At 40.8% G+C, this 24176-nt stretch overlaps 1 protein-coding gene across 1 annotated transcript; it reads right to left on the bottom strand.

Annotated features, from left to right (window-relative positions):
• Positions 1-22060: 22060 nt before the first annotated feature.
• On the bottom strand, positions 22061-22735 carry LOC122554838 (fibronectin type III domain-containing protein 9). Its single transcript, XM_043700186.1, has one exon. The coding sequence runs from the start codon at positions 22733-22735 to the stop codon at positions 22061-22063; it is 675 nt and encodes a 224-aa protein (XP_043556121.1).
• Between the last annotated feature and the right edge of the window lie 1441 nt (positions 22736-24176).

Here is a 24176-nt window from a genome sequence, read left to right as displayed (position 1 = left end):
CGGTCTATAGTTCCCTGGCTTGTCCTTACCACCCTTCTTAAACAGTGGCACCACGTTTGCCAACCTCCAGTCTTCCGGCACCTCACCTGTGACTATCGATGATACAAATATCTCAGCATGAGGCCCAGCAATCACTTCTCTGGCTTCCCACAGAGTTCTTGGGTACACCTGATCAGATCCTGGGGATTTATCCACCTTTAACTGTTTCAAGACATACAGCACTTCCTCCTCTGTAATCTGGACATTTTGCAAGATGTCACCACCTATTTCCCTACATTCCATATCCTTTTCCACAGTAAATACTGATGCAAAATATTCATTTAGTATCTCCCCATTTTCTATTGCTCCACACAAAGACCACCTTGCTGATCTTTGAGGGGCCCTATTCTCTCCCTAGTTACCCTTTTGTCCTTAATATATTTGTAAAAACCCTTTGGATTCTCCTTAATTCTACTTGCCAAAACTATCTCATGATGTGGCTGGACTGCAGATCTTAGATCTGTTCTGTTGTTTACTGGATTGTTTTGCTCTGTCTATCACTTGCTGCTTATGCTGTTTAGCACACAAGTAGTTCTCTTTGGTAACTTCATTAGGTTAACACCTAATGTTTAGGTATTCATGCTGCTGTTACTGGCATGCCCTCCTGAATTCTCTCAGTTGAATGAGGATTGATCCTCTGGTTTGATGGTAAGAGGTAAGTTGGGGAATATGCTGGGCGGTGATTCTGTAAGTTTTGTTGGAGTACAATTCTACTGCTGTTGTTGGAAGGAAAGAGCTAAACTCTTACACAGTCGGCCCCATATACAAGAAGCTACATGCAGTATCATGAACACTGATAGGCCAAGACAGGAAATATGAGCAACACTGTACAATGATGCAGGCTCACAACTGCAGCAAGGGGAGATTAAGAGCCAACTTGACATTTGAGTAGGGAAAGAAGCAGCTGATCAGATTGTCTCATTCATAGTCATAAAGAGACTCTATGAGATTATTGTATTGTTGGAGGTGAGGATGGAGAAGGTTGGGGAGATGGAGAGCCCTTCAAAAGAAACTAATCTGCCTGAGAGTTATGAGATAGACTTGATTGCCATGCATTTAACAGAAAGCTAATTGAAACTGCTTTTATTCCCAAAAGATAACAAGACTGATGGTGTTTCCAATTATCATCAGAAACAAACCCCAGAATACATGGTTCGGAGATGAATGTCAATAGCCCATCTACATCCAAATCCTGCAATTATTCAGCAAACTTATATGTGATTAACCAGTCCTGATGAACCAGAAAATCTCTGCTCACTCTGTGCAGGTGGACAGCGATGTGGGGAAGTATTGACCTAGTGGTTTTGTCACTAGACAGTTAATCCAAAACCCCAGATAGTGTTCTGGAGACCTGAGTTCAAAGCCTGCTGCAACAGATGGGGGAATTTGAGTTTAATAAAAAAAACCTCTAAAGAGTCTAATGATGATCATTGATCGATTGTCAGAAAAACCCATCTGGTTCACTAATGCCCTTTCAGAAAGGAAGCTGCCATCCTTACCTGGTCTGGCCTACATTGTGGCTTCAGACCCACAGCAATGTGGTCGACTCTTACCTGCCCTCTGGGCAATTAGGGATGGGCAGTAAATGCTGCTGGGCTAGTGACACCCTCATCCTGTGAATGAATAAAGGAAAATAAAAGTCTCTACCCTGTGTGAATCTGTACATGTTCAACGATGTGAACATTTCTAAAACTAAGTTCTCTATGTGCAAAACTTTATGAACTGCCAAAACCATTGTTCATTACTTGGTGTGAACAAGAGAAAAAATAAAGAATTCCCTTCTGGCATTCCCCACATTTCCAGAGTCTGTCCCTAGTGTTGCTGCACTGGTGTTCTACCATTTCAGATAAATGCTGGCAGACTATTACACACACCATTACACCAGAGCCCAGTATAAAGCAGTAAACATTATCTCCTGCTGTGGAAGGACAGCCTGTATTGGTCTGAGTAGGAACACTGAGCAGATTTATCTAAATGACAATTTATTCGGTGACCAGAGCAAGTTAAGCAAGTCCAACTAAAATGCATTATAGCACAGAAAGAGGCCCATCAAATCCAAGCTGGCTCTCTGTAGCAGAATCCCACATTCTCATTCCCCATACATTCCCCAAACTCTGCAATTTTATTTCCCTCAGATCTGATATAATTGTTTTTATCAATCATTCATCTTCTCTGCTTGTACCACCATAATAGGCAGCATGTTCTGCATATTTCCAGCCAATACAGTCAGCAGAAACACTTGCTCATCTCCCACTGTCTCAAAACCTTATGTCTGATCTTAATCCTTGTGCCATCACCTATCAAATACATACATTTTTGTCTGTTATATCTAGGTCTGTTATAATCTTATACAGCTCTATCAAAAATATATTTAACTTGTTTACTTCAAAGAAAATAGCAATTTCTTCAAATCAATCCAGTGACTGCATTTTCTTCATCAGTGAACCACTCCAGTAAGTCTGTACTCCACACCCTGAAGATCACTCATATCCATCCTTGTTGATGTCTATTTTGTTCCACAAATCCAGATGACACAAGTTTTCTGTACAACAGCAGTAGCTTTATTATCGGAACAGCTGGTGAGAGTTTCAAAGCGTCTCTAAAGTAGCCGAGTGTCAGTAATCTCTTGATGTCCTAAAAGCTGGTACTATATAAGAGGCAGACATCTGGAATATGATGGAAAAATCCACACCTGCCTACATGAGTGCAGTCCAACAACACTGAAGAAGCTTGACGTCATCTAGGACAAAGCAGCCCACTTGACTGGTACCAAATCCATAAACATTCAGTCACTCCACCACCAATGCTCATAGCAGCAGTGTGTGCCATGTATATAAGATGCACACAGAAATTCATCAAGGTCCTTTAGACAGCACATTATAATCCCACGATTACTACCATCTGGAAGTTCATGTGCAACAGGTATATGGCCAAGTTCCCCTCTACGCCCCTCATCATTCTGACTTACAAACTCGTTGCCATTCCTTTACTGTCACTTGTCAAAATCCTGGAACGCCTTCCCTAAGGTCTCCCTATAGCACATGAATTGCTGTGATTTAAGAAAGCAACTTACCACTACCTCCTCAAGGGCATTTACGGATGTGAAATAAATGCTGGCCAGCCAGCAAAGCCTTTTCTCATAAATGAAAAGCAAAACCTCAAATAACAGATAGTCTCAGGCATTCTTACAGAAAATGTAGAAGTGAAACAGATCAATTATGAAGACAATTTAGATTCATTTATAATATTCACTCTCAACATGGAGGAACCAAAAGCATTGACCCTTTGAAGTCCAATGGTCTACTGTCACAAATTGCAAAAGAAATCTGAATGAGGAATTACTAAACACAATAAGTGCCCAATAAGCCCCAAAGTTTCCTGTAACTGTTTTCTGCTCTGCAGGCTGCCTTATTGGCTAATGGTGGAGAGATCATTCCACAAATAGGCAGCTGGGTCTCTCAGCCACATGAGACCCCGATCCAAAATAAGATTTCACCCATTGATCCTTTTATAAAACCTAGGATTCTGCACACCTTCTTAATCACTTTGTCAACCCACCCCACCACCTTCAACAAATTGTGGGCATGTATGCCCAGGTATTGCTGCTCCTGCATTCCCTTTGGAACCATCCAGCTTAGTTTATATTTTTCCTTCCCTTTCTTGGTACTACAGCATATTCCCATTTAAATGAGCCAAAATTAAAATGTATTTCTGGCAATGGTTTTAAATGGTTCTGGAAAACAGTTTAATTCCAATGATCCATAATGACAAGACCATACACTAACAGTTCACATGGGAGCCTGGATCATCTGGAGAAGGATATTTATAGCTGGATTATTTATTTTAAATGCAGTTCCATAACTGCATTTATATTTTTTATTTTTATACAATATATCTTTTAAATGCTTTGAAGTTCAAATAACTTTCACAGTAGTATTTTTAAAAAACAACCGAGGTAAAGATCATTGTAGTTCAGGAGTTAGTGCATGGAATGAATTGCCAGAGGAAATGATGGAAGCAGGTACAGTTAGATAAGTACATGAATAGGAAAGATTTGGAGGGATATGGGCGAAACACAGGCAGGTGGGACTGGTTTAGCTTGGGAACATTGTTTGCGTAGATCAGTTGAATAGAGTGTAGAAAAATTTCTAAACTGGGAAAAGCCTTGAAGGTCTGAAGCACAAATGGACTTAAGAGTTCCAGTACAAGATTCCCTAAAGGTTAAGAGAAAACTGTTAGGGTTTGGATTTACTCACATTTGGAAACATATGAATTTATTAGCAATAGGAAGCATGGCTTTGTACTGGGGAGGTTATCTATCACAACTTGATTGAGTTTCCTGAGGAAGTGACAGATGATTGATGAAGGAAGAGCGATGGATGTTGTCTATATGTCTACATTTAGCAAGGTCCCTCAGGGCAGACTGATACAGAAGGTAAAGTCACATGGATTCCACAGTGAACTGGTAAAATGGATGCAAAACCAGCTTGGTCACAGAAGACAAAGTAGCAGTGGAAGGATGTTTTTCTCACTGAAGATCTGTGACCTGTGGTACTCCACAGCGATCAGTGTTAGGATCCCTATAAATAATCTGTAGGAGAATGTATAGAACCATAGAATCCCTAGATTGTGGTAGCAGGCCATTCAGCCCATCAAAACCACACCGATGCTCTGAAGAGCATCTAGGTGGTCTGATTAGTGAGTTTGTAGACAATACAAAGAATGGGGAGCTGCAGATAGTGAGCAGAATTGCTAGAGGATACAGCAGAATGTAGATAGGCTGGAGGCTTGGGTGGAGAAATGGTACATTAAATTTAATTTGGACAAATGCAGGTGGTGCATTTTGAAAAGTCTTATGCAGGAGGGAAATGTACAGTAAATGGTAGAACCCTTAGTGGCATTAACATACAGTCGAGTGGCAACACAAGTGGATCAGATGGACAAAAAGGCATATGGTATGCTCTTCTTCATCAGCTGGGACATTGAGTATAAAAATTATACTCAAGTATAGAACTTTAGTTAGGCCACATTTGGAGTATTGTGTACAGTTCTGGTCATCATATTACCAGAAGAATGTGGAGGCTTTGAAGAGGATACAGAAAATGTTTACCCAATTGTTGCCTGATTTGGTGGGTATTAGCTATTAGGACAGATGGGACAAACTTGGTTTGTTTTCACTTGAATGTCAGATGCTGATGGACAATCAGATAGAAGTTTACAAAATTGTTAGAAGCATGTAAGAATGAATAGTCCTCCTTTGTTCCAGGGGAGAAATATAAATTTGTAGGGAGTACAGAGTCATAGATTTACAGTCAAATACCATGAGGCTGATGTGATTTGAATACAGAACCTTCTGATCTGGAGTCAGGCGCAAGCCAACATGGTAAAAGGGGGCAAGTTTAAAGAAGATGTAAGAGGCAAGTTTTTTTTTACACAAAGGGTGGTAAGTGCCTAGAATGTGCTGCCAGAGGACATGATAGAAGCAAATATAATGGCAATATTTAGGAGGCATTTTAACAGCTACATGAATAGGCAGGAAATATAGGGATAAAGATTCCATAGAGGAAAAAGGTTTTTAATTTAGAAAGGCATAATGTTAGCACAGGCTTGGTGGGCCTAAGGGTCTGTTCCAGTACTGTACTATTCTCTGTTAACATGCAAATTCAGTTGGCAGTTAGGAAGGCAAATACAGTGTTAGTATTCATTATGAGACAGCTAGAATACAAGTGTAGGGATGTAGTCCTGAGGTTGTGTAAGGCTCTGGTCAAACTGCATTTGGAGTATTGTGAGCAGTTTTGGACACCTTATCTAAGGGAGGATATGCTGGTGTTGGAGGTGTTCCAGAGGAAGTTTACAAGAATGATCCTGGGATGAAAGGCTTGTCATATGAAGAGCAGTTGAGGACTCTGGGTTTGTACTGGATGGAGTTCAGAAGGATGAGGAGGAATCTCATTGAAACTTACAGAATACTCAGAGCCCTGGGTAGAGTGGACATGGAGAAGATGTATCCACTAGTTGGTGAGACTAAGACCTGAACTCACAACCTGGAGTGAAGGGACAATCCTTTAGAATTGAGATGAGGAGAAATTTCTTCAGCCAGAGGGTGATTAATCTGTGGAACTCAGCCACAGAAGGCTATGAAGACCAAGTCATTGGATGTATTTAAGACAGAGATAGATAGGTTCTTGATTAGTAAGGGGGGTGGTCAAACCTTATGGGGAGAAGGCAGGAGAATAGAGTAAAGAAACTTAGCATGATCGATTGGTGGAGCAGTGGGTCAAATAGCCTAATTCTGCTTCTATATCTATGGTCCTAGGGAATTTCTTTTGGATTTATGAGTGTTTGGCACAGTTATGATTATCAGTCCTAAAGATCCAATTGAACTCCATGCATTAATACAACTCATACTCACTTTTGCATAACATTGCATGAGTAGTGTTTTTGTTCGACAATTATTGTGTTGATTCACTGCTGTTAAAATTAGTATAACTATCACCAATCACCGCCCCTGAGATCAGATTGGTGAATCATCTTTTATCTACTCTGCAAATTGTTAATGAAGATACATAAAATCAAAATTAGGCAATTATTCTTTCATCTTTTGATTCATTTTTATGCGCAAATGCTTAACACATTGTTGAGGTACCTGTACTAAATATTTTAAATGTGAATTTGTAAACAGAAATGCACAATATATGCTTCCTTACAAGACTCAAAAATATACTATCCTGTGGAATGCATATCAGGATTTCTAGTACTTTCTCCTATAACTTTCTATTAAAATGAATGGATGAAAAATTTTGAATGGAAGAAATAGGGAAAACCCTGTTGATCAAAAGGGCAAAATGAGATGACTTTCTCATAGTTCCTTCAATTTACTTTCAATGTAATCATGGTTGTTGTCAGCTGCAGAGCAATGGAATATCCTCAATTCTGAAAGGAGACCAGTTAGACTTGGGTTTCATGACTGAGATAACAGTTTGACTTTCAGAGTTTATGTGACAATCAGAGGTAAATTTTCCTGTAACTTTTTCTGATTCTCAGGAAATACTTCACAGAGCTATTTCTCTAGCTTTCTTTAAGGGCTTTATTTTTACTCATAGAGAGGGAGTTGGCATTGCTTCTTTGCAAATCTATTTACAACTGAACAACTCTCAGGTCTGTGGATAAACAGACATCAAAAACCAGCAAGAGGCAATTGCTAGGTATAATTCACCACTAGGGCATTTCTAACTCTCAGTCTAATGTCTAGCAATTGAGATCATAAAACAATCTCTTAACCCTATTTTAAAAGCTTTTCTTTTTAAAACTCTTGGATTTTTTTGTAAACAGTAGACAATCCCCAGATTTTTCTTTTACCATTTCATTCCAATAAAACATGTGTAATAAATCCTTATTTTTTTCTAATTCTCATAATTTACCAGCATATATTTGTCTTTTATTTCCTTTCTATATATAGGATACTTTAACTTGTTATCTACCACCAGTAAATCACTTGTGTTTCCATTTAAATTGCAGAATGTGTTAAGGGCAGTACAATGACATCAAAGGTGAGGGAGGGAGAGGCATGATATTTTAAATCAGGCTGTCCAGATGTGTTAGTACACAACTCACAAGCAGGTAGAACTTGAACCCAGGTCTCTTGGCTCAGAGATGGGGACAATACCATGGCACCACAAGAGACCATAAATATTTGCTAGTTTTTCAATTTCTTTGAATAGTTTTATTTATTTAATTTTTTTTCTATTCAATCTGTTCAGAGATGTTATTACCCGCCCCTAGAGGAGGTGGAACCTGAATATTGACCAAGAGTGTGTTGCTGGAAAAACACAGCAGGTCAGGCAGCATCTGAGAGCAGGAGAATTGACGTTTCGGGCCGGAACCCTTCATCAGGAATGAGGCTGGGAGCCTCGGGAGTGGAGAGATAAATGGGACTGGGGTGGGGCTGGGGAGAAGGTAGCTGAGAGTGCATTAGGTGGATGGAGATGGTGGGTAAAGATGATAGGTCAGAGAGGAGGGTGGAGCAGATAGGTGGGAAGGAAGAATCACAGGTGGAACAGGTCATGAGGATGGTGCTGAGCTGGAAGGTTGGAACTGGGGAAAAGTGGGGGGGGGGGGGAAATGAGGAAACTGGTGAAGTCCACATTGATGTGTCCTGGGGTTGAAGGGTCCTGAGGCAGAAGATGAGGTTTTCTTCCTCCAGGCATCGGGTAGTGAGGGAGTGGTGAGATGGAGGAGGCCAGGACCCGCATGTCCTCGGCAGAGTCAGAGGGGAAGTTGAAATGTTCGGCCACAGGGTGGTGGGGTTGATTGGTGTGGGTGTCCCAGAGATGTTCCCTAAAAGGCTCTGCGAGAAGGCATCCCAGTCTCTCCATTGTAAAGGAGACCACATCAGGTGCAACGGATACAGTAGATGACATGTGTTGAAATGCAGTTGAAACTTTGATGGATGTGGAAGGCTCCTTTGGGGCCTTGGTGGAAGTGAGGGGGGAGGTGTGTGCGCAGGTTTTGCAATTCCTGTAGTGGCAGAGCAAGGTGCTGGGAGAGGAGGGTGGCTTGTTTGGGGGCATGGACCTGACCAGGTAGTCACAGAGGGAATGGTCTTTGTGGAAAGCGGATAGGGGTGGGGAGGGAAATATATCCCTGGTGGTGGGGTCCATTTTTAGATGACGGAAATATTGGCGGATGATGTGATTTATGCAGAGTTTGGAAGGATGGAAGGCAAGGAACAGGGGGGTTCTGTCCTTGTTCCGGTTGGAGGGGTGGGGTTCGAGGGTGGAGGTGCGAGACGTGGATGAGATTCATTGGAGGGATCTTCAACCACGTGGGAGGGGAAATTTCGGTCTTTTAAGATGGAGGCCATCTGGTGTGTTCTGTGATGGAACCTGGATTACACTTCCTCCCACCCTACTTCCTGCAAAAATGCTATCCTACATTCCCAATTCCTTTGCCTCTGCCGCATCTGTTCCCAGGACGACCAGTTCCACTACAGAACACACACCAGATGGCCTCATCTCCAAGTGCTCGAACAATATATTGCAGCTGTGGAAAAAATGAAAGAAATGCAGATGCTGTTTTCGTGCTGTCCATCTCTATGACTCTACGACTCTATGAAAGCAGAAACAGAAACTGCTGGAAAATCTCAGCAGGTCTGGCAGTATTAGTGGAGACAAATCTGTTAATGTTTTGGGATCCGGGGACCCTTCTTCAGAACTGATGGTAGCTAGGAAAAGCTTGACATTTACATAGAAGATAGGGTGTGGGGGTGGGGTGGGATGGAAGGCAAGGGGGTTGGGTGGAAGAGTAAATGATAGGTGGAGATACATTCCAAAGAGAGGAAAAAACAATTGGACAGACAAATGGGTGGTTCAAAGTCAGCCTGGGGAGGAATGAATAATTGCTAATGGACACTATTAGTAACTGTGTGTGTGGTAGCACTCCATGTGATGACAAGGTCTGGTGTGTGGGTGTGAGGATAAGGACATGACCTCAGGCCCCAAAATTGTTGAACTCGATGTTAAGTCCAGAAGGCTGCAAGGTCTTCAAGCAGAAAGTCTGGTGCTGATCTTTCAGCTTGCGTTAAACTTCTCTGGAGCACTGCAGCAAGTCTGAAACAGAGAACAGGGTGATGTGTTGAAGTGGCAGGGAACTGGAAGCTCACCATCTCTTTTGAGGCAGAATGTAGATATTCTGCAAAGCGGTCACCCAGGCTGTGCTTCGTTTCCCCAATTTGAAGAGACCACATTGTGAATACAGTAGGCTAGATGGAGTGAAATGCGGATAAAGTGCTGCTTCAACTGAAAAGTGTACTTAGGACCTTGGATACAGAGGAGGGAGGTGAATGGGAAGGTGCTGTGAGGCTGTGGGGATAGAAAACATTTACAAATGGAATTAAAAGCAACCAGTATTCAATTCTTGAAATTAAAGAATGTTAAAAGTAGATGAACAAGTTCAAAATATAATTAAAACTTGCTCAGGCAAATTGGAAGTCTGAAAGATTGCCCAGGTAAAGCAGGTTTACATAAATGATTTGGATGCGAGCATAAGAGGTACAGTTAGTAAGTTTGCAGATGACACCAAAATTGGAGGTGTACTGGACAGCGAAGAGGGTTACCTCAGATTACAACAGGATCTGGACCAGATGGGCCAATAGGCTGAGAAGTGGCAAATGGAGTTTAATTCAGATAAATGCGAGGTGCTGCATTTTTGGAAAGCAAATCTTAGCAGGACTTATACACATAATTGTAAGGTCCGAGGGAGCGTTGCTGAACAAAGAGACCTTGGAGTGCAGGTTCATAGTTCACAGGTAGATAGGATAGTGAAGAAGGCGTTTGGTATGCTTTCCTTTATTGGTCAGAGTATTGAGTACAGCAGTTGGGAGGACATGTTGTGGCTCTAAAGGACATTGGTTAGGCCACTGTTGGAATATTGCGTGCAATTCTGGTCTCCTTCCTATCGGAAAGATGTTGTGATACTTGAAAGGGTTCAGAAAAGATTTTTCAAGGATGTTGCCAGAGTTGGAGGATCTGAGCTACAGGGAGAGGCTGAAAAGGTTGGGGCTGTTTTCCCTGGAGCGTTGGAGGCTGAGGGGTGACCTTATAGAGGTTTACAAAATCATGAGGGGCATAGATAGGATAAATGGACAACGTCTTTTCCCTGAGGTCAGGGAGTCCAGAACTAGAGGGCATAGGTTTAGGGTGAGAGGGGAAAGATATAAAAGAGACCTAAGGGGCAACTTTTTCATGCAGAGGGTGGTATGTCTATGGAATGAGCTGCCAGAGGAAGTGGTGGAGGCTGGTACAATTGCAACATTTAAGAGACATTTGGATGGGTATATGAATAGGAAGGGTTTGGAGGTATATGAGCCGGGTGCTGGCAGGTGGGACTAGTTTGGGTTAGGATATCTGGTCGGTATGGCCGGGTTGGACTGAAGGGTCTGTTTCCAAGCTGTACATATCTATGACTCTTTGACTCTATGACATATCCAACCCGGCCAATTATCTCCACATCAATCTGCCGGGCCACTCAGCTCCTCGCCTCATTACAGCCTTGGTTCAAACATAGACAAGAGAGCTGAATTCCAGATGTGAGGTGCGAGTGACAGCCCTTGACATTGAGGATGCTTTTGACTGAGTGTGGTATCAAGAAGCGCCAGCAAGCTGGAATCGTTGGGTATCAGGGACAAATGTTCTGCTGGTTGGAGGCCTACCTGGCATATAGGAAGATAGTTGTGATTGTTGGAGGTCAGTCATCTCAACCTGCAGGAGTTTCTCAGGGTAGTATCCTAGGCCCAAACATGTTCAGCTGCATCATCAAACAACCTTCCCTCCATCATAAGATCAGAAGTGGGGATGTCTGCTGATGTTCAGCACCATTTGTGACTCCTCAGATACTGAAGCAGCCAATGCGCAAATGCGACAAGATCTGGACAATACTCATGCCACACAAATGACCATTACAATCATGAGATAATTTAACCACCACTCCTTTAGTGGTGTTACCATCACTGAATCCCCCACCATCAACACCCTGGAGGTCATCATTGACCAGAAAATCAACTGGATTCATCAGATAAACACAGTGGATACAAAAGCAAGTTAGAGGCCTGGAATCCTGCAGTGAATAACTCACTTCCTGACTCCTCAAAGCCTGTCTACCATCCAAAGGCACAAATCAGGACTGTGATAGAATAGTCCCCACTTCCCTGGCTGTGTGCAGCTCCAACAACACCCAAGGAGCTTGACACCATCCAGGCCAAAACAGCCCATTTGATTGGCACCACATCCACAAGCACCCACTCCTTCCACTTTCACTGCTCGGTAGCAGCAGTGCATCCAACCTACAAGATGCTTTGCAGAAATTCACCAAAGATCACTTGGCAGCACATTACAAACCCATCATCGCCTCTATCTAGAAGGACAAAGGTAGCAATTACATGGGAATACCACCATCTGCAAGTTCCCCTCCAAGCCACTCATCATCCTGACTGGGAAATAAATCGCTGTTCTTTCACTGCCACTGGGTCAAAATCCTGGAATTCACTTCCTAATGTCATTGAGAGACACCAGTCAGTGTACAGATATCTCCATGAGAGAGAGGGGACTGAGAGACACCAGTCAGTGTACAGATATCTCCCTGAGAGAGAGGACTGAGAGACACCAGTCAGTGTACAGATATCTCCATGAGAGAGAGGGGACTGAGAAACACCAGCTAGTGTACAGATATATCCCTGAGAGAGAGAGGGGACTGAGAGACACCAGTCAGTATACCTATAACAGATGAAGTGCAGCAGTTTAAGAAGGCAGCTCACCATCACCTTCCCAAGGGCAACTAGGGGCAGGCAACAAACACTAGTCAGCCAGCGATATCCACGTACCACAAGTGAATTTTAGAAATGGCTAGTTTATACTGCTTTCTTTTCTAACACACTTGTCAAGGCGAAACTCCATAGGTGGAAAATGCCTCATATTGAGCATAAAAGTTGATGGTTTGAATGTTATGTTAAAAAGAACTGATCAGAAACAGAAAAGGTTGTTTGGGTTTAATATAAATTGAAAGAAGTATAGAAGCAATGCTGCAGAAACCACAATAATTGGCCATAGACAGCCAGGGAATATAGAAGCGAAGGTTAACCAGCAACTGAGTCATAGCATTGAGTTGAATTAGAGGTGAAGCGAAATGAGTGAACTAATAAAAGACAGAACTGTTTAATTGAGCATGTGCCTTTAACAATGAGTAATTCTTGTTCAGTGATGAAGGGCTGTCAGTGTGCAAATGGAGTGAGCTCCAATTTATCTATCTTTTACATATGATGCCCTAGTATTCTTGGCCTTGTTGTGCAACTAAGCAATATTGACAAAGTCTGTTGAGGTAAGGAAATATAAACTTTATCAGTAACCATGTTACTGTAGCTTCATCATGCTATAAAACTGCAGGAAAGAGCAAGATCATTTGATGTTGAATCACTTCTCATGTGATGATAGATAGTGAGTCTCATATTACAGTCAGACTGAACCCCCCCTAATGCTACACATGTTGGTGCAACACTAATTGCAACTGGATAGAAATGCAAGGCGACAAGCATGTTTAAACAGAAATAGAGTGGTAGTGTATTCTGTTCCTAAGCAAAATAAAGCTGGTGAATTAAGAACATAGAACATAGAACAGTACAGCACAGAACAGGCCCTTCAGCCCATGATGTTGTGCCGACCATTGATCCTCATGTAAGGTAAACCTAATGTACGAACCCTCAAATTTCTGTGACCATATGCATGTCCAGCAGTCTCTTAAATATCCCCAATGACCTCGCTTCCACAACTGCTTGCTGGCAATGTATTCCATGCTCTCACAACTTTCTGCGTAAAGAACCCACCTCTGACATCCCCTCTGTATGACCCCTCGTGTTAACAATTTCTGCCCTGGGAAAAAGTCTCTGGCTATCAACTCTATCTATGCCTCTCTATGCAAAGAACTGTTCTGCATAGCATACTAAAAGGCTAGGCACAATCATGAGGAGATTGCAAAAAATTAGGGATCTAACTTTAGATGTTCAGAAGAAAAATAAATTTCAATTTTATGGTGTATATAGAGATAACTAGTAATCCAGATGCTCAGGCGAATGCTCTGAGTTAAACTGAGGAATGACTGTATAAACCTAGCTAGTTCATTGATGTCCTTACAGAAGGAAATTTGTCATCCTTATCTGGTCTGGCCTACAAGTGGCTCCAGACACATTGCAGTGCTTACCTGCTCTCTGAAAAGTCCTTGCAAGCCATTCAGTTCAAGAGCAATTCAGGATGAGGCAACAAGTATTGGACTTGCCAGTCCTACCCATATCTTGTGAAAAAATGAAGATGAAAGAAAAGAAATGGTACAGAAGGGCACATGCTTGTGGTTAGTTAGACTGTTGTGTTCACACTGTGATCAGGTGTCTAGCAGTGGAAGTGGCCATGAGACTGAGGTTAAGAGCAACAATCAAGCATGCTGGGAATTTTGGTCATAGAATCAAAGAGTCATAGAGGTGTACAGCATGGAAACAGAACCTTCGGTCCAACATGTCCATGCCAACCAGATATCCCAACCAAATCTAGTCCCACCTGCCAGCACCTGGCCCATATCCCTCCAAACCCTTCCTATTCATATACCCATCCAGATGCCTTTTAAATGTGGCAATTGTACCAGCCTCCACCTCTTCCTTTGGCAGCTCATTCCATACATGTACCACCCTCTGTGTGAAAAGGTTGCCCCTTAGGTCTCTTTTATATCTTTCTCCTCTCACCCTAAACCTATGCCCTCTAGTTCTGGACTCCTCCCCCTCCCCAGGGAAAAGACATTGCCCATTTACCTTATCCATGCCCCTCATGATTTTATAAACCTCTGTAAGGTCACCCCTTAGCCTCCGACGCTCCAGGAAAACAGCCCTAGCCTATTCAACCTCTCCCTATAGCTCAAATCCTCCAACACTGGCCACATCCTTGTAAATCTTTTCTGAACCTTTCAAGTTTCACAACATCTTTCCGATAGGAAGGAGACCAGAATTGCACGCAATATTCCAACAGTGGCCTAACGAATGTCCTATCCAGCCTCAACATGACCTCCTAACTCCTGTACTCAATACTCTGACCAATAAAAGAAAGCATACCAAACGCGCTAGTTTAATGTCTGACCTGGGTTAAATTGCAGCCAGGACATGTTGTGGCCTGTCCTATAACCTGTGTCCCGCAGTTTCCTGTGTTGACTAAATAAGGCTGCCACCATATTACCTTACATAGAGCATGGAATGTGGCTGTTTATGACTTGGTATAAACATTTGGGAGTTGCTTATCAGTCAACTCCATTGGTTGGAATCAAACATTGTGATCAGGTTTGGTCAATTCTTTGGCTGAATGCCAGAGATGTTTCTAGAAGGGTGAGCACACTTTGGGATAAAAGTTAGTAGTACTTAGGATTTTGTAGGAATGAGCTTTACATGCCCTGAAGTTATCTTCAGTCAAAGAACCATGAGATAAGATCTACACCAAGAGCAAAGTTGGCCACTTCACTTGAACTGGGATCATATTTGTTTCAAGCCAACCTTATAGAGTTGAAGTTCGAGTTAGAGAAATGTGGATTAAGTTAATACAAGGAGAAGCAAAGTTAAATGAATGAGTTAATGTTGAAAGTAGGTTAGTTGAAGTAAAACTTGAATGTTGCAATAAACGTATGTTTATAGTGAGTACTTACACCAAAAGAATTAAATAAAGGTTCGCTTAATTAAAGTGTGAATCAACTCCCTCACATAATGGTAGACTACCTGGATGAAAGATTTGAGTTCTCCTTTAGGACAACAATACTAAGAATACAATATTTGCACGATGAACCAAAGTGAGAGAAATGAACATTAAATAAGACATAAGCTTATGACAATGGTTGTACTGAGGAGAATCTTTGAAAAAAATGACCTCTAAATTAAATTATCAATCATGTCTTGTCATCAGAGCAAGATGGAAATATCTTGACAGACAGAATAATTTTATAAATGTATCTTGCTGACGCTGAATATTGGAAACTCAGGCACCCATTGGCTACAATTTTCCAACCACATCATGGATTGCTTCAGGCAAGGTTTCTTCCTGGCAGCTAGTGCAGACTCCTTAAATGACCTTTAATGAATAAGAGGGAGAGACTAAAAGGCAAATAGTTACCTAATCAAAAGAAGGCACAGAATGACTGAGAAAATTTATTTGGATCATTGTGTCTTTCCATTTGTACTTTTAGTTAGATAACCATTATATCATGGAATACCAGGAGCATTTAAAACAAATGTGTTAACCCTGTAAAAAAGCAATGGAAAAGACAGCTTAAGATAACTGTATTAAATGCTTGTACACTAATATAGCTATGAAATAATTTCATATAAAGAAAATTACAAAAGGAAAATAATGCAGCTGCTAGAAAATGAGATAAAAATAGAAAATTTTTATTCGGCACGATGGCTCAGTGGTTAGCACTGTTGCCTCATAGCACCAGGGTCCCAGGTTCAATTCCAGCCTCGGGTGACTGTCAGTGTGGAGTTTGCACATTCTCCTCCTGTGTGTGTGGGTTTCCTCCGGGTGCTCCGGTTTCCTCCAACAGTCCAAAGATGTGCAGGTTAGGTGAATTGGCCATGCTAAATTGCACATAGTGTTAGGTGCGTTTGTCAGGGATAAATGTAGGGGAATGGGTCTGGGTGGATTACTCTTCAGAGGGTTGGTGTGGACTTGTTTCCAGTATGGTAGGGCCTGCTTCCATACTGTAGGGAGTTTAAAATGCTGGATGTATTCAACAATTCAGACAATATCTGTGGAGAGAAATAGAAATAATGGGTGGAATTTAATGCCCAATCCCTGCCTCAGGTGAATTCAGAATTGGGTATGCCATGTGATCAGGTGGGAGGGGGAGGGTGAGGGTTGAAGATTCTGTGGGCCTTCCAATCAAGTTCAGAATGGGAAAGTTTGAGGGAGGGCAACTTACCTAGAGACCAATTGAAGCACTTAATTGCCACTCGAGAATCAAATAAAAATAGATGTGTTAACACTGTATCATCTGGCAGCTGCTGATTTTCAACTCACAGAATTCAGGGTCTCAACATCCAGGAAGGAAACCTGGCAAAATCTGTTGGGTACTCTATGCAGATCGAGGGATTTACTATTGGAAAGCCATACTGTGCACTTGCCTCCAAACTCCCCTCACCCCACTACTGGCAGCTCCTCTCTATATCCTTCATCTCATCTGCATATAACTTCCTCCAGGGATTCATCATTAATTCGTGATGAAGTCCCCAGGTAGTAATAGCAGGGACCACCACTCTCTTTGGTAGCTACTCATACTGGAGAGCTGCCAATATCTGATTGCTCAGGGCAGCTCCACCTAACCCCCACCCTTAGTCTAAAATGAGTCCCTCTGCCCATACAAATGTTCAAATGGAATGAGCATCAGGCCTAGAAAAGTGATATAGGTCTTCAAATCTCAGTTGGTGTTTTAGTTAATGACCCTTCATCAGAGCAATAATATTCCTTTTGTAAGTAAAAGTAATTTGGTTTGTTAGAACAGACAAGAATTCAATCCCCACTGTTGTCTCACCTGTTGGGCGGCTGAATTGGAATTCCTTAGTTGCTTAGCTGTGCAACAATTTGGAAACCTTCTTTGAATATCACACCATAAATGGCGTGTCAGCTGAAACCTCCCTAGTCCATACTGATTGATTTATTGTCATGTGTACAGTGAAAAGCTTTGTTTATGAGCCATACAAGCAGATCATAATAAGCAAGGATGTACACAACAAAAAATTTAGACAGAGGCATACAGGTAACAGGGCACGCAAGAGAGATCAACATTAGCAAGATCAGCATTATTTGAGGTGAGAGAGTCCATTCAATAGTTTAATAATGGCTGGGGAAGAAGGGGTGTTCCTGAATCTGCTGGTGCATGTGTTCAGGCTTCTGTATCTTCTGCCTGATGGAAGAGGTTGTAGGAGATCATTACCGGGGTGCAAAGGGTCTTTGATGATGTTGGCAGCCATTCGGCAGCTGTGAACCATGTAAGTGGATCCATTGATGGAAGATTGGCTTCTGTGATGGCTTGGTCTGTGCACACCACTCTCTGTAGTTTTGCATGGTCCTGCGCACAGCCGTTGGTATACCAGGCCGTTATGCACCCAGACAGTGTGCTTTCAATTGTACATCAGAAGAAGTTGGAGAGGGTCCTTATGGAAATGTCAAATTTTCTGAGCCACCTGAGGAAGAAGAGGCATTGTTGTGCCACCTTGGCTGTCTCAACTACATGGGAAGACCAGGACAGGTTGTTCGTTATCATCACTCTGAGGAGCTTGAAGCTCTCCACTTTCTCAACCTCAGTTCCATTCTCTCCTCCTTTCTTACTAAAGTAAATGATCAGTTCTTTAGTTTTGCCAATGTTGAGAGAGAGGTTGTTCTTATTGCACCATGTCACCAAATCCTCTATTTTCCTTCTGTATTTTGACTCATTGCTGTTAAATATCTATATGCTTTGCATGTTGTGTTTACAGGCTGAGCCATAAAGAGAGGGCCGCTCTTGAAAACAACTTTTGAATTCATGCTTCTATTATTAATTGTATCCAGCTGGATCTTGCTATTTGAATTGATCCAGCTATTAACTTTCTGATAAGTGGTATACAGGGTGGTTATGAAGACATTTAGCACACTTGATTTAATTGCTCAGATCTTTGAGTATAGAAGTCTGTACGTCATGTTGAGGTTTTACTGGATGTTGGTGAGACCTCTTCTGGAGGCTGTGTGCAGTTCTGGTCACTCTGTTAGATTAGATTAGATTCCCTACAGTGTGGAAACAGGCCCTTTGGCCCAACAAGTCCACACCGACCTTTCGAAGAGCAACTCACCCAGTCCCATTTCCCTCTGACTAATCACCTAACATTATGGGCATTTTAGCACAACCAATTCACCTGACTTGCACATCTATGGATTGTGGGAGGAAATCGGAGCACCCAGGGGAAACCCACGCAGACACAGGGAGAATGTGCAAACTCCACACAGACAGTCGCCCAAGGCCAGAATCAATCCTGGGACGCTGTTGCTGTGAGGCAGCAGTGCCAACCACTGAGCCACCGTGCCGCCCTGTTATAGGAAGGAGATTATGAAGCTGGAGAGGGTTCAGAAAAGATTTACTAGGATGTTGCCAGGAATGGAGCATTTGAGATATGGAAATTGACTGAAAAGGCTCTGACTTTTTTCACTGGAGCATAGAAGCTTGAGGGGTGAACTTATTGTGGTTCATAAAATCATGACCGGCATAGATAAGGTGAATGACAAGGATCCTTTCACTGGGGGGGGGAATTCAAAACTAGGGGGCATATTTTTAACATGAGAAGAGAAATATTTAAAAAGGATATGAGGGACAATGATTTTACACGGAGTGTAGTTCATGTGTGAAATGAACTGCCAGCGAAAGTGAAGGATGCAGGTACAGTTACAACATTTAAAAGACATTTGGACACGTTCATGAATGGGAAAGGTTTGGAGTCATATGGGCCAAGCACAGGCAGATGGGACTAGTTTAGTTTGGGAACATGATTAGCATGGACTGATTGGTCTGAAGGGTCTGTTTCCAAGCTGTATGACTCTTTGACTCCAAGTAGCTCTCCTCCATTGCTGTGTTTGAGAGGAACTGCATGAGCCTGGTAAAATGTTCACAAATAGAAGTTTATTTCTAAACCTTTAGAAGCCAGTATGAGTCCAACAAAAGATATAACATTTTAAAAGATAAGAATAGATTGGTGTACTGCCAGGAATTGACAAACAAACTTGGAGCTGTGTTGACTTCCAAAAAAAGTTGTCTCTTGCAATGTAAGCCATCAAATCCAGTGGGAAAATAAACATGAAGCTGACTTACATTATAAAAAGATGGTTGGCTCGAGAAAAATGTAACACGCCATCCCAGTACAAACCTTTGCCTAAACTGTATGATAATTACAAACTTGGGACATTCTCTTGCTATCTGCTACTGTAATTTTGATAGGGTGACCTGTTACAAACATAAAGAAATGCTTGTTTTAAGACAAAATAATTTTTTAAAAACATATTTTGCACTTCCATTTTTCTTGGCATTTACTTCTAGTTAGCTGGGAAAGAGGAGGAGATTTATTTATTCTGTAATACTTCCAAAGTTTGTATTTTACAATGATAACAAGTTGTATCTGTTAGCTTCAGGCCTTAATGACTTAAATAAAGAGCTGGTATCAGAGTTTGTTCAAGTAACTAGTCAGCTATATTTGGGAGTTGATGAAGATAGCTAAAATTGGTAAGGATTCTGAATTCAGCCTTGGAAAGTTAATGGTGGTATGTGAAGCATGTGAGTAGTTTAGATAAAACAAGCAAAACTTTCTCATGAAGTTGTGTGATGAAGATTATTGATTGGTGATACAATGCCCAAATGTATCAAAGTTCAACACACTTATCTCTGATTCAGAAAGTTTCAAGTTCCATTTTTGGAACTTGTGCACATATATTTGGCTGAAATGTCCAATGTATTACACAATCAGAGGTGACATCTGATAGACTGTTTTGAAAAAGACTGGAGGACTTTTGCCGAACATTTAACTCTCCCATCCCTCCAAACAATGTCTAAAACCAGATTCTATTTTATTAGCATTTTGTAGGATGTATCCATGAGCAAATTGGCTGCTATTTTTCTTGCATTCACAATGTTGACTACACCTGGAAAATACCTTATTGACTGTAAAGGAACAGTATCATGGTGGTATAAAAACAAAATACTGCAGAGACTGAAATTCTGAAATAAAAACAGAAAATACTGGACCACGTTAGCAGGTCAAATAGCAAGATATGGAGAGAGAAAAAGAGTTAATGTTTTGAGTCTTGTCTTTTATATACTGGCTGTATCTCTAGACTAATAATCCCAATGCATAACTTCACATCCAATTCTGTAACTGGTGAGTTTAAAAACAATTATTTAAATGAATCTGTTTCATCTTAAAGTGAATGTGAACACAGTATAAAGTATATTAAAATATATAAGAAATTTTTTATATGTGAATGCATGTTTAAAGATTGTACATATGTCAACAACGTACTGGAAATATACGGGAGGTAGGAGGTGAGGACTTACTCCATTAAGAACATATTGTTCATGGAGATTGACCCAAAATGTCTGTGAGTGGTGGATTTAGGAGCAATCCTATGACTACAGCATTTATTTGGGCATGCGTACAGTCATTAAAACTGGACACAGGTTGCTGGCATCACCTGAATCTGAAGGAAGCCAATTAGATTAAAGATTCCACTTTTATTTCCTACATGTGCTAGTTAGGAAATCTGCCCATGGGTTCCACACTGTTGCCTACCATAAGCCAAACTTCATCAGTCACTGTACACATGAGGGTGTGTATAGTTCCACATGCTATAAGATTGGTTTCATCAGCAATCTTGCAAATAGGACATAGCCATTTGCTCATCCTGCAATTTTGCTGCAGTAGTAGAACATATCAAAGCTATCCTGAGGGATAATGGATCATCACTATTGCTCACTGTATATCGTGCAAACTCAGAAAAAAGCCAAAGGCTGCCACCTTTGGGTTTGAAAAGTGCCTGCTCTTCCTCACATTACCCTGGAAAGATAAAGTATTTCAAAAATTTGGGCAACAGTTTAAACAGGGCTCCTCTATGCAGTGGTGTAATGAATGGCATTTTCTACTAACAGTCCAAAATTCATTCTGCCTATGACACAGTTGAGCGACATTGTGTATCAATTTCAGTGCTGGTGTATATCAGTTCCAATAATTGGCTGATCAAATCAAACAGTATGTCCCTTTAGTAACTGATAGGGAACAGATTGTATTCAGTTGAAACTTTATTGCTGGAACAGCACAGCAGGTCAGGCAGCATCCAGGGAACAGGAGATTCGACGTTTCGGGCAGAAAATTTGACATCATTCCTTATTTATAAATTAGTGACTATGTTACTTCAATGTTGTGATTGCCCTTTAATAAAATGTCTCACTTCCCTTTTTTAAATTTCAAACTTGGATAATGTATATAATGGGCCACAAACTGATACTCTTTACACATTTGCTTTATTTTTATGTTAATATTGGTGTTCACAGTTTAACATACTAGCATCTAGCTTCAGGGAAATAATACAATAGGATGAAATTGCTGCACGCAAATTAAACCAATTTAAACACAGAAATAAAAGGTAAGATTCCACATCTGTTTCAATTCTGCCAATTCACAATGTAAACACCATAAGCATTTGATAAAATTACATGTAAATTGCCAAAAGAAAATGTGAACATTTCTGGCTTTTGCATTAAAACCAATTCAAAATTACCATAAACTGGAAAAGACAGCCAACCAAAAAGCATTTTGATCTAAAATAATCCACCCGACAAAGGATACTATGACCAGACTACCAAAATTGCAATTATTCAGAAATTCCAATACTTTAATTGGTCAGAGATATTTGCTGTTTAATTACCATGATGTTGATTATCATCCATTATTTTCATTACTGCTGCTTGCAGATAATTTCTCAGCTTGTGTGCGAAGTGGTAATGCATTTTTTGAAGTGAAAGGGTTTTCAGTTATAGCGTTCAGCTGAGAATTCTCTCTTGTTCTGCTATCAGCACTGAGAATAACATTGCAGGGCATATCTAAGTTATCTTCAAGTGCTGTTTCCATCACTTGTGTCTTCCAAGCTTGTGTTCCTGCATGATCAGAGCTCATACTCAAGCCTTCAGGGTGTTCTCGTCTCTTGCAACACCAAATGTGGAGGCAGCCATATAATAGTATACCAGCAATGATAAGGAGAAGAATGCTGCTTGTCAACCATATTCCCAGAGCAAGGTCTTTCTTCCTGCTGGTAACTGCAGCAGCATTTTGGGGTGCCGTACTAAAAATTGTACATTGCTCATTGGTAGGATTGGCTGGCTGGCAGGTGATGCACAAGATGTACATGGTCAGCGGAGTCAGCTTCTCAATTGCCAGCCAATTCTGACTGATTGGCACTTTTTCTTCTTTCTGAAAATTTTTCCTTGGGTATCCAGACAGTAGAGTATTCCAGTTTGGATGGTACATGATGCTGTAAAAATTCTCAGCACAGTTAACAGTTGAAGACCACGTCACAATTGCAGATGTGGAAGATACATTTTGTATAGCGATCTCCATCATGTAATTTAGATATGGTAGTTTTTATAAAATATTTGATCTATCTGTGAAGGCAGGGAGGCTGCAGCTTTTAAATTCTAATAATGAGAACTATTTTTAATTTTATTACTGTGCGCATAGGAAAAGATCATGTGAGTCATGTAGGAGTACCTATGATGGAGCGATCACTGTTATACTCATCTGTTGCATTCAGAGCGTTCTGTAAATGAAAAGAAACCATTGCTGTAAGAAATGTGTTTATCATGCTAAGTGTTAAAGACAAGAACCAGATCAACACATGAAGTGTTTAGCTTTTGATTAGTGCTGTTAAAACACATTTCTGAACTTGCAAATTATAGAAATGATGATTGAGAGTACAATTAAATAGCAAGCTCTGCTGTCAATATGTTTGAGAAATCCAGAATTATATGTCACTCAATTATATGCAGAGTATTGTGGATTGGCTCATCTTTAAAAGAAAAGTATTAATGAAAATATACTGTTTTCTTTCATTTTCTCTCTCAAATCAACATGGTAAATTTATAAAAAGCATCATGTTTTGTTTAGAATCCTTGATCAATTTTAAAACAAAAAACATTACGTCTATGTAGTGTCTTTCACAACCACAGTCAAAAAAGGCATTTTATAAACAAAAGACATCAAAGGTTGTCAAGAGAGAATGGGAGTATAGCGTTGCAGCAGAGAATCAGCCGTATTCATGTTAAATTGCATCACTGGGTCGATGGATTGAATGGCTCACTTAGCTACTTTCTACATTATCTAGGATGCCCAAAGCATTTTACATCTGAAGAAGAGCTTTTAAAATGTAGTCTCTGTTACAAAAAGACACCATGGTAAACTCCTGCGAACAACAGTATTTCAATTTTGATTAGTGCTGGTAGAGTGTACATCTGATGGCACAAAATGTAGAAATGATTCTTGAAAGTATAATTTGATTTTAGTGGCACTGATTGAAGGATAAATATTGGACAGAGCAGCAGGAATAATTCTGCTACTCTTGGAATTTGTACCATGGGATTTCCTCTCAGTTTGATGACACTCCGATGGGTCCTTGTTTTAACAACGCTTTGAAAATTGACACCTTGATAGTGTAGCACTCTCTCAGTACTACACTGGTATGTCACTTTGTTTTTTTTCTCAATACCTGAAGTGGGATTTAAACTATCAACAGCCTTGAAATTGAGGTAGGACTGCTGATATCTTTGTGCACCATTTTCGAGATAATTGTACTATATTGATTTTTGCAAGGGTTTCAGATGGAATTCTGAAACTCGATAAAGGATGCTTGACAACTCAGTACATTGTTTTGATATATTAAAATCTTGGTATGCTAACAAAGTTTGTATATTACATATTACCTCACCTTGCAATAAATCCATTTAATTAAAAACCTCATCAATTAAAACTGTCTGGTGTGAAGAATTCTATTTTTCACGATCCA

Source organism: Chiloscyllium plagiosum, chromosome 12 (assembly GCF_004010195.1).
Source record: "Chiloscyllium plagiosum isolate BGI_BamShark_2017 chromosome 12, ASM401019v2, whole genome shotgun sequence".
Lineage (NCBI taxonomy): Eukaryota > Metazoa > Chordata > Chondrichthyes > Orectolobiformes > Hemiscylliidae > Chiloscyllium > Chiloscyllium plagiosum.
The sequence above is the reverse complement of the archived record's forward strand: the minus strand, read 5'-3'. Positions and strand labels throughout refer to the sequence as shown.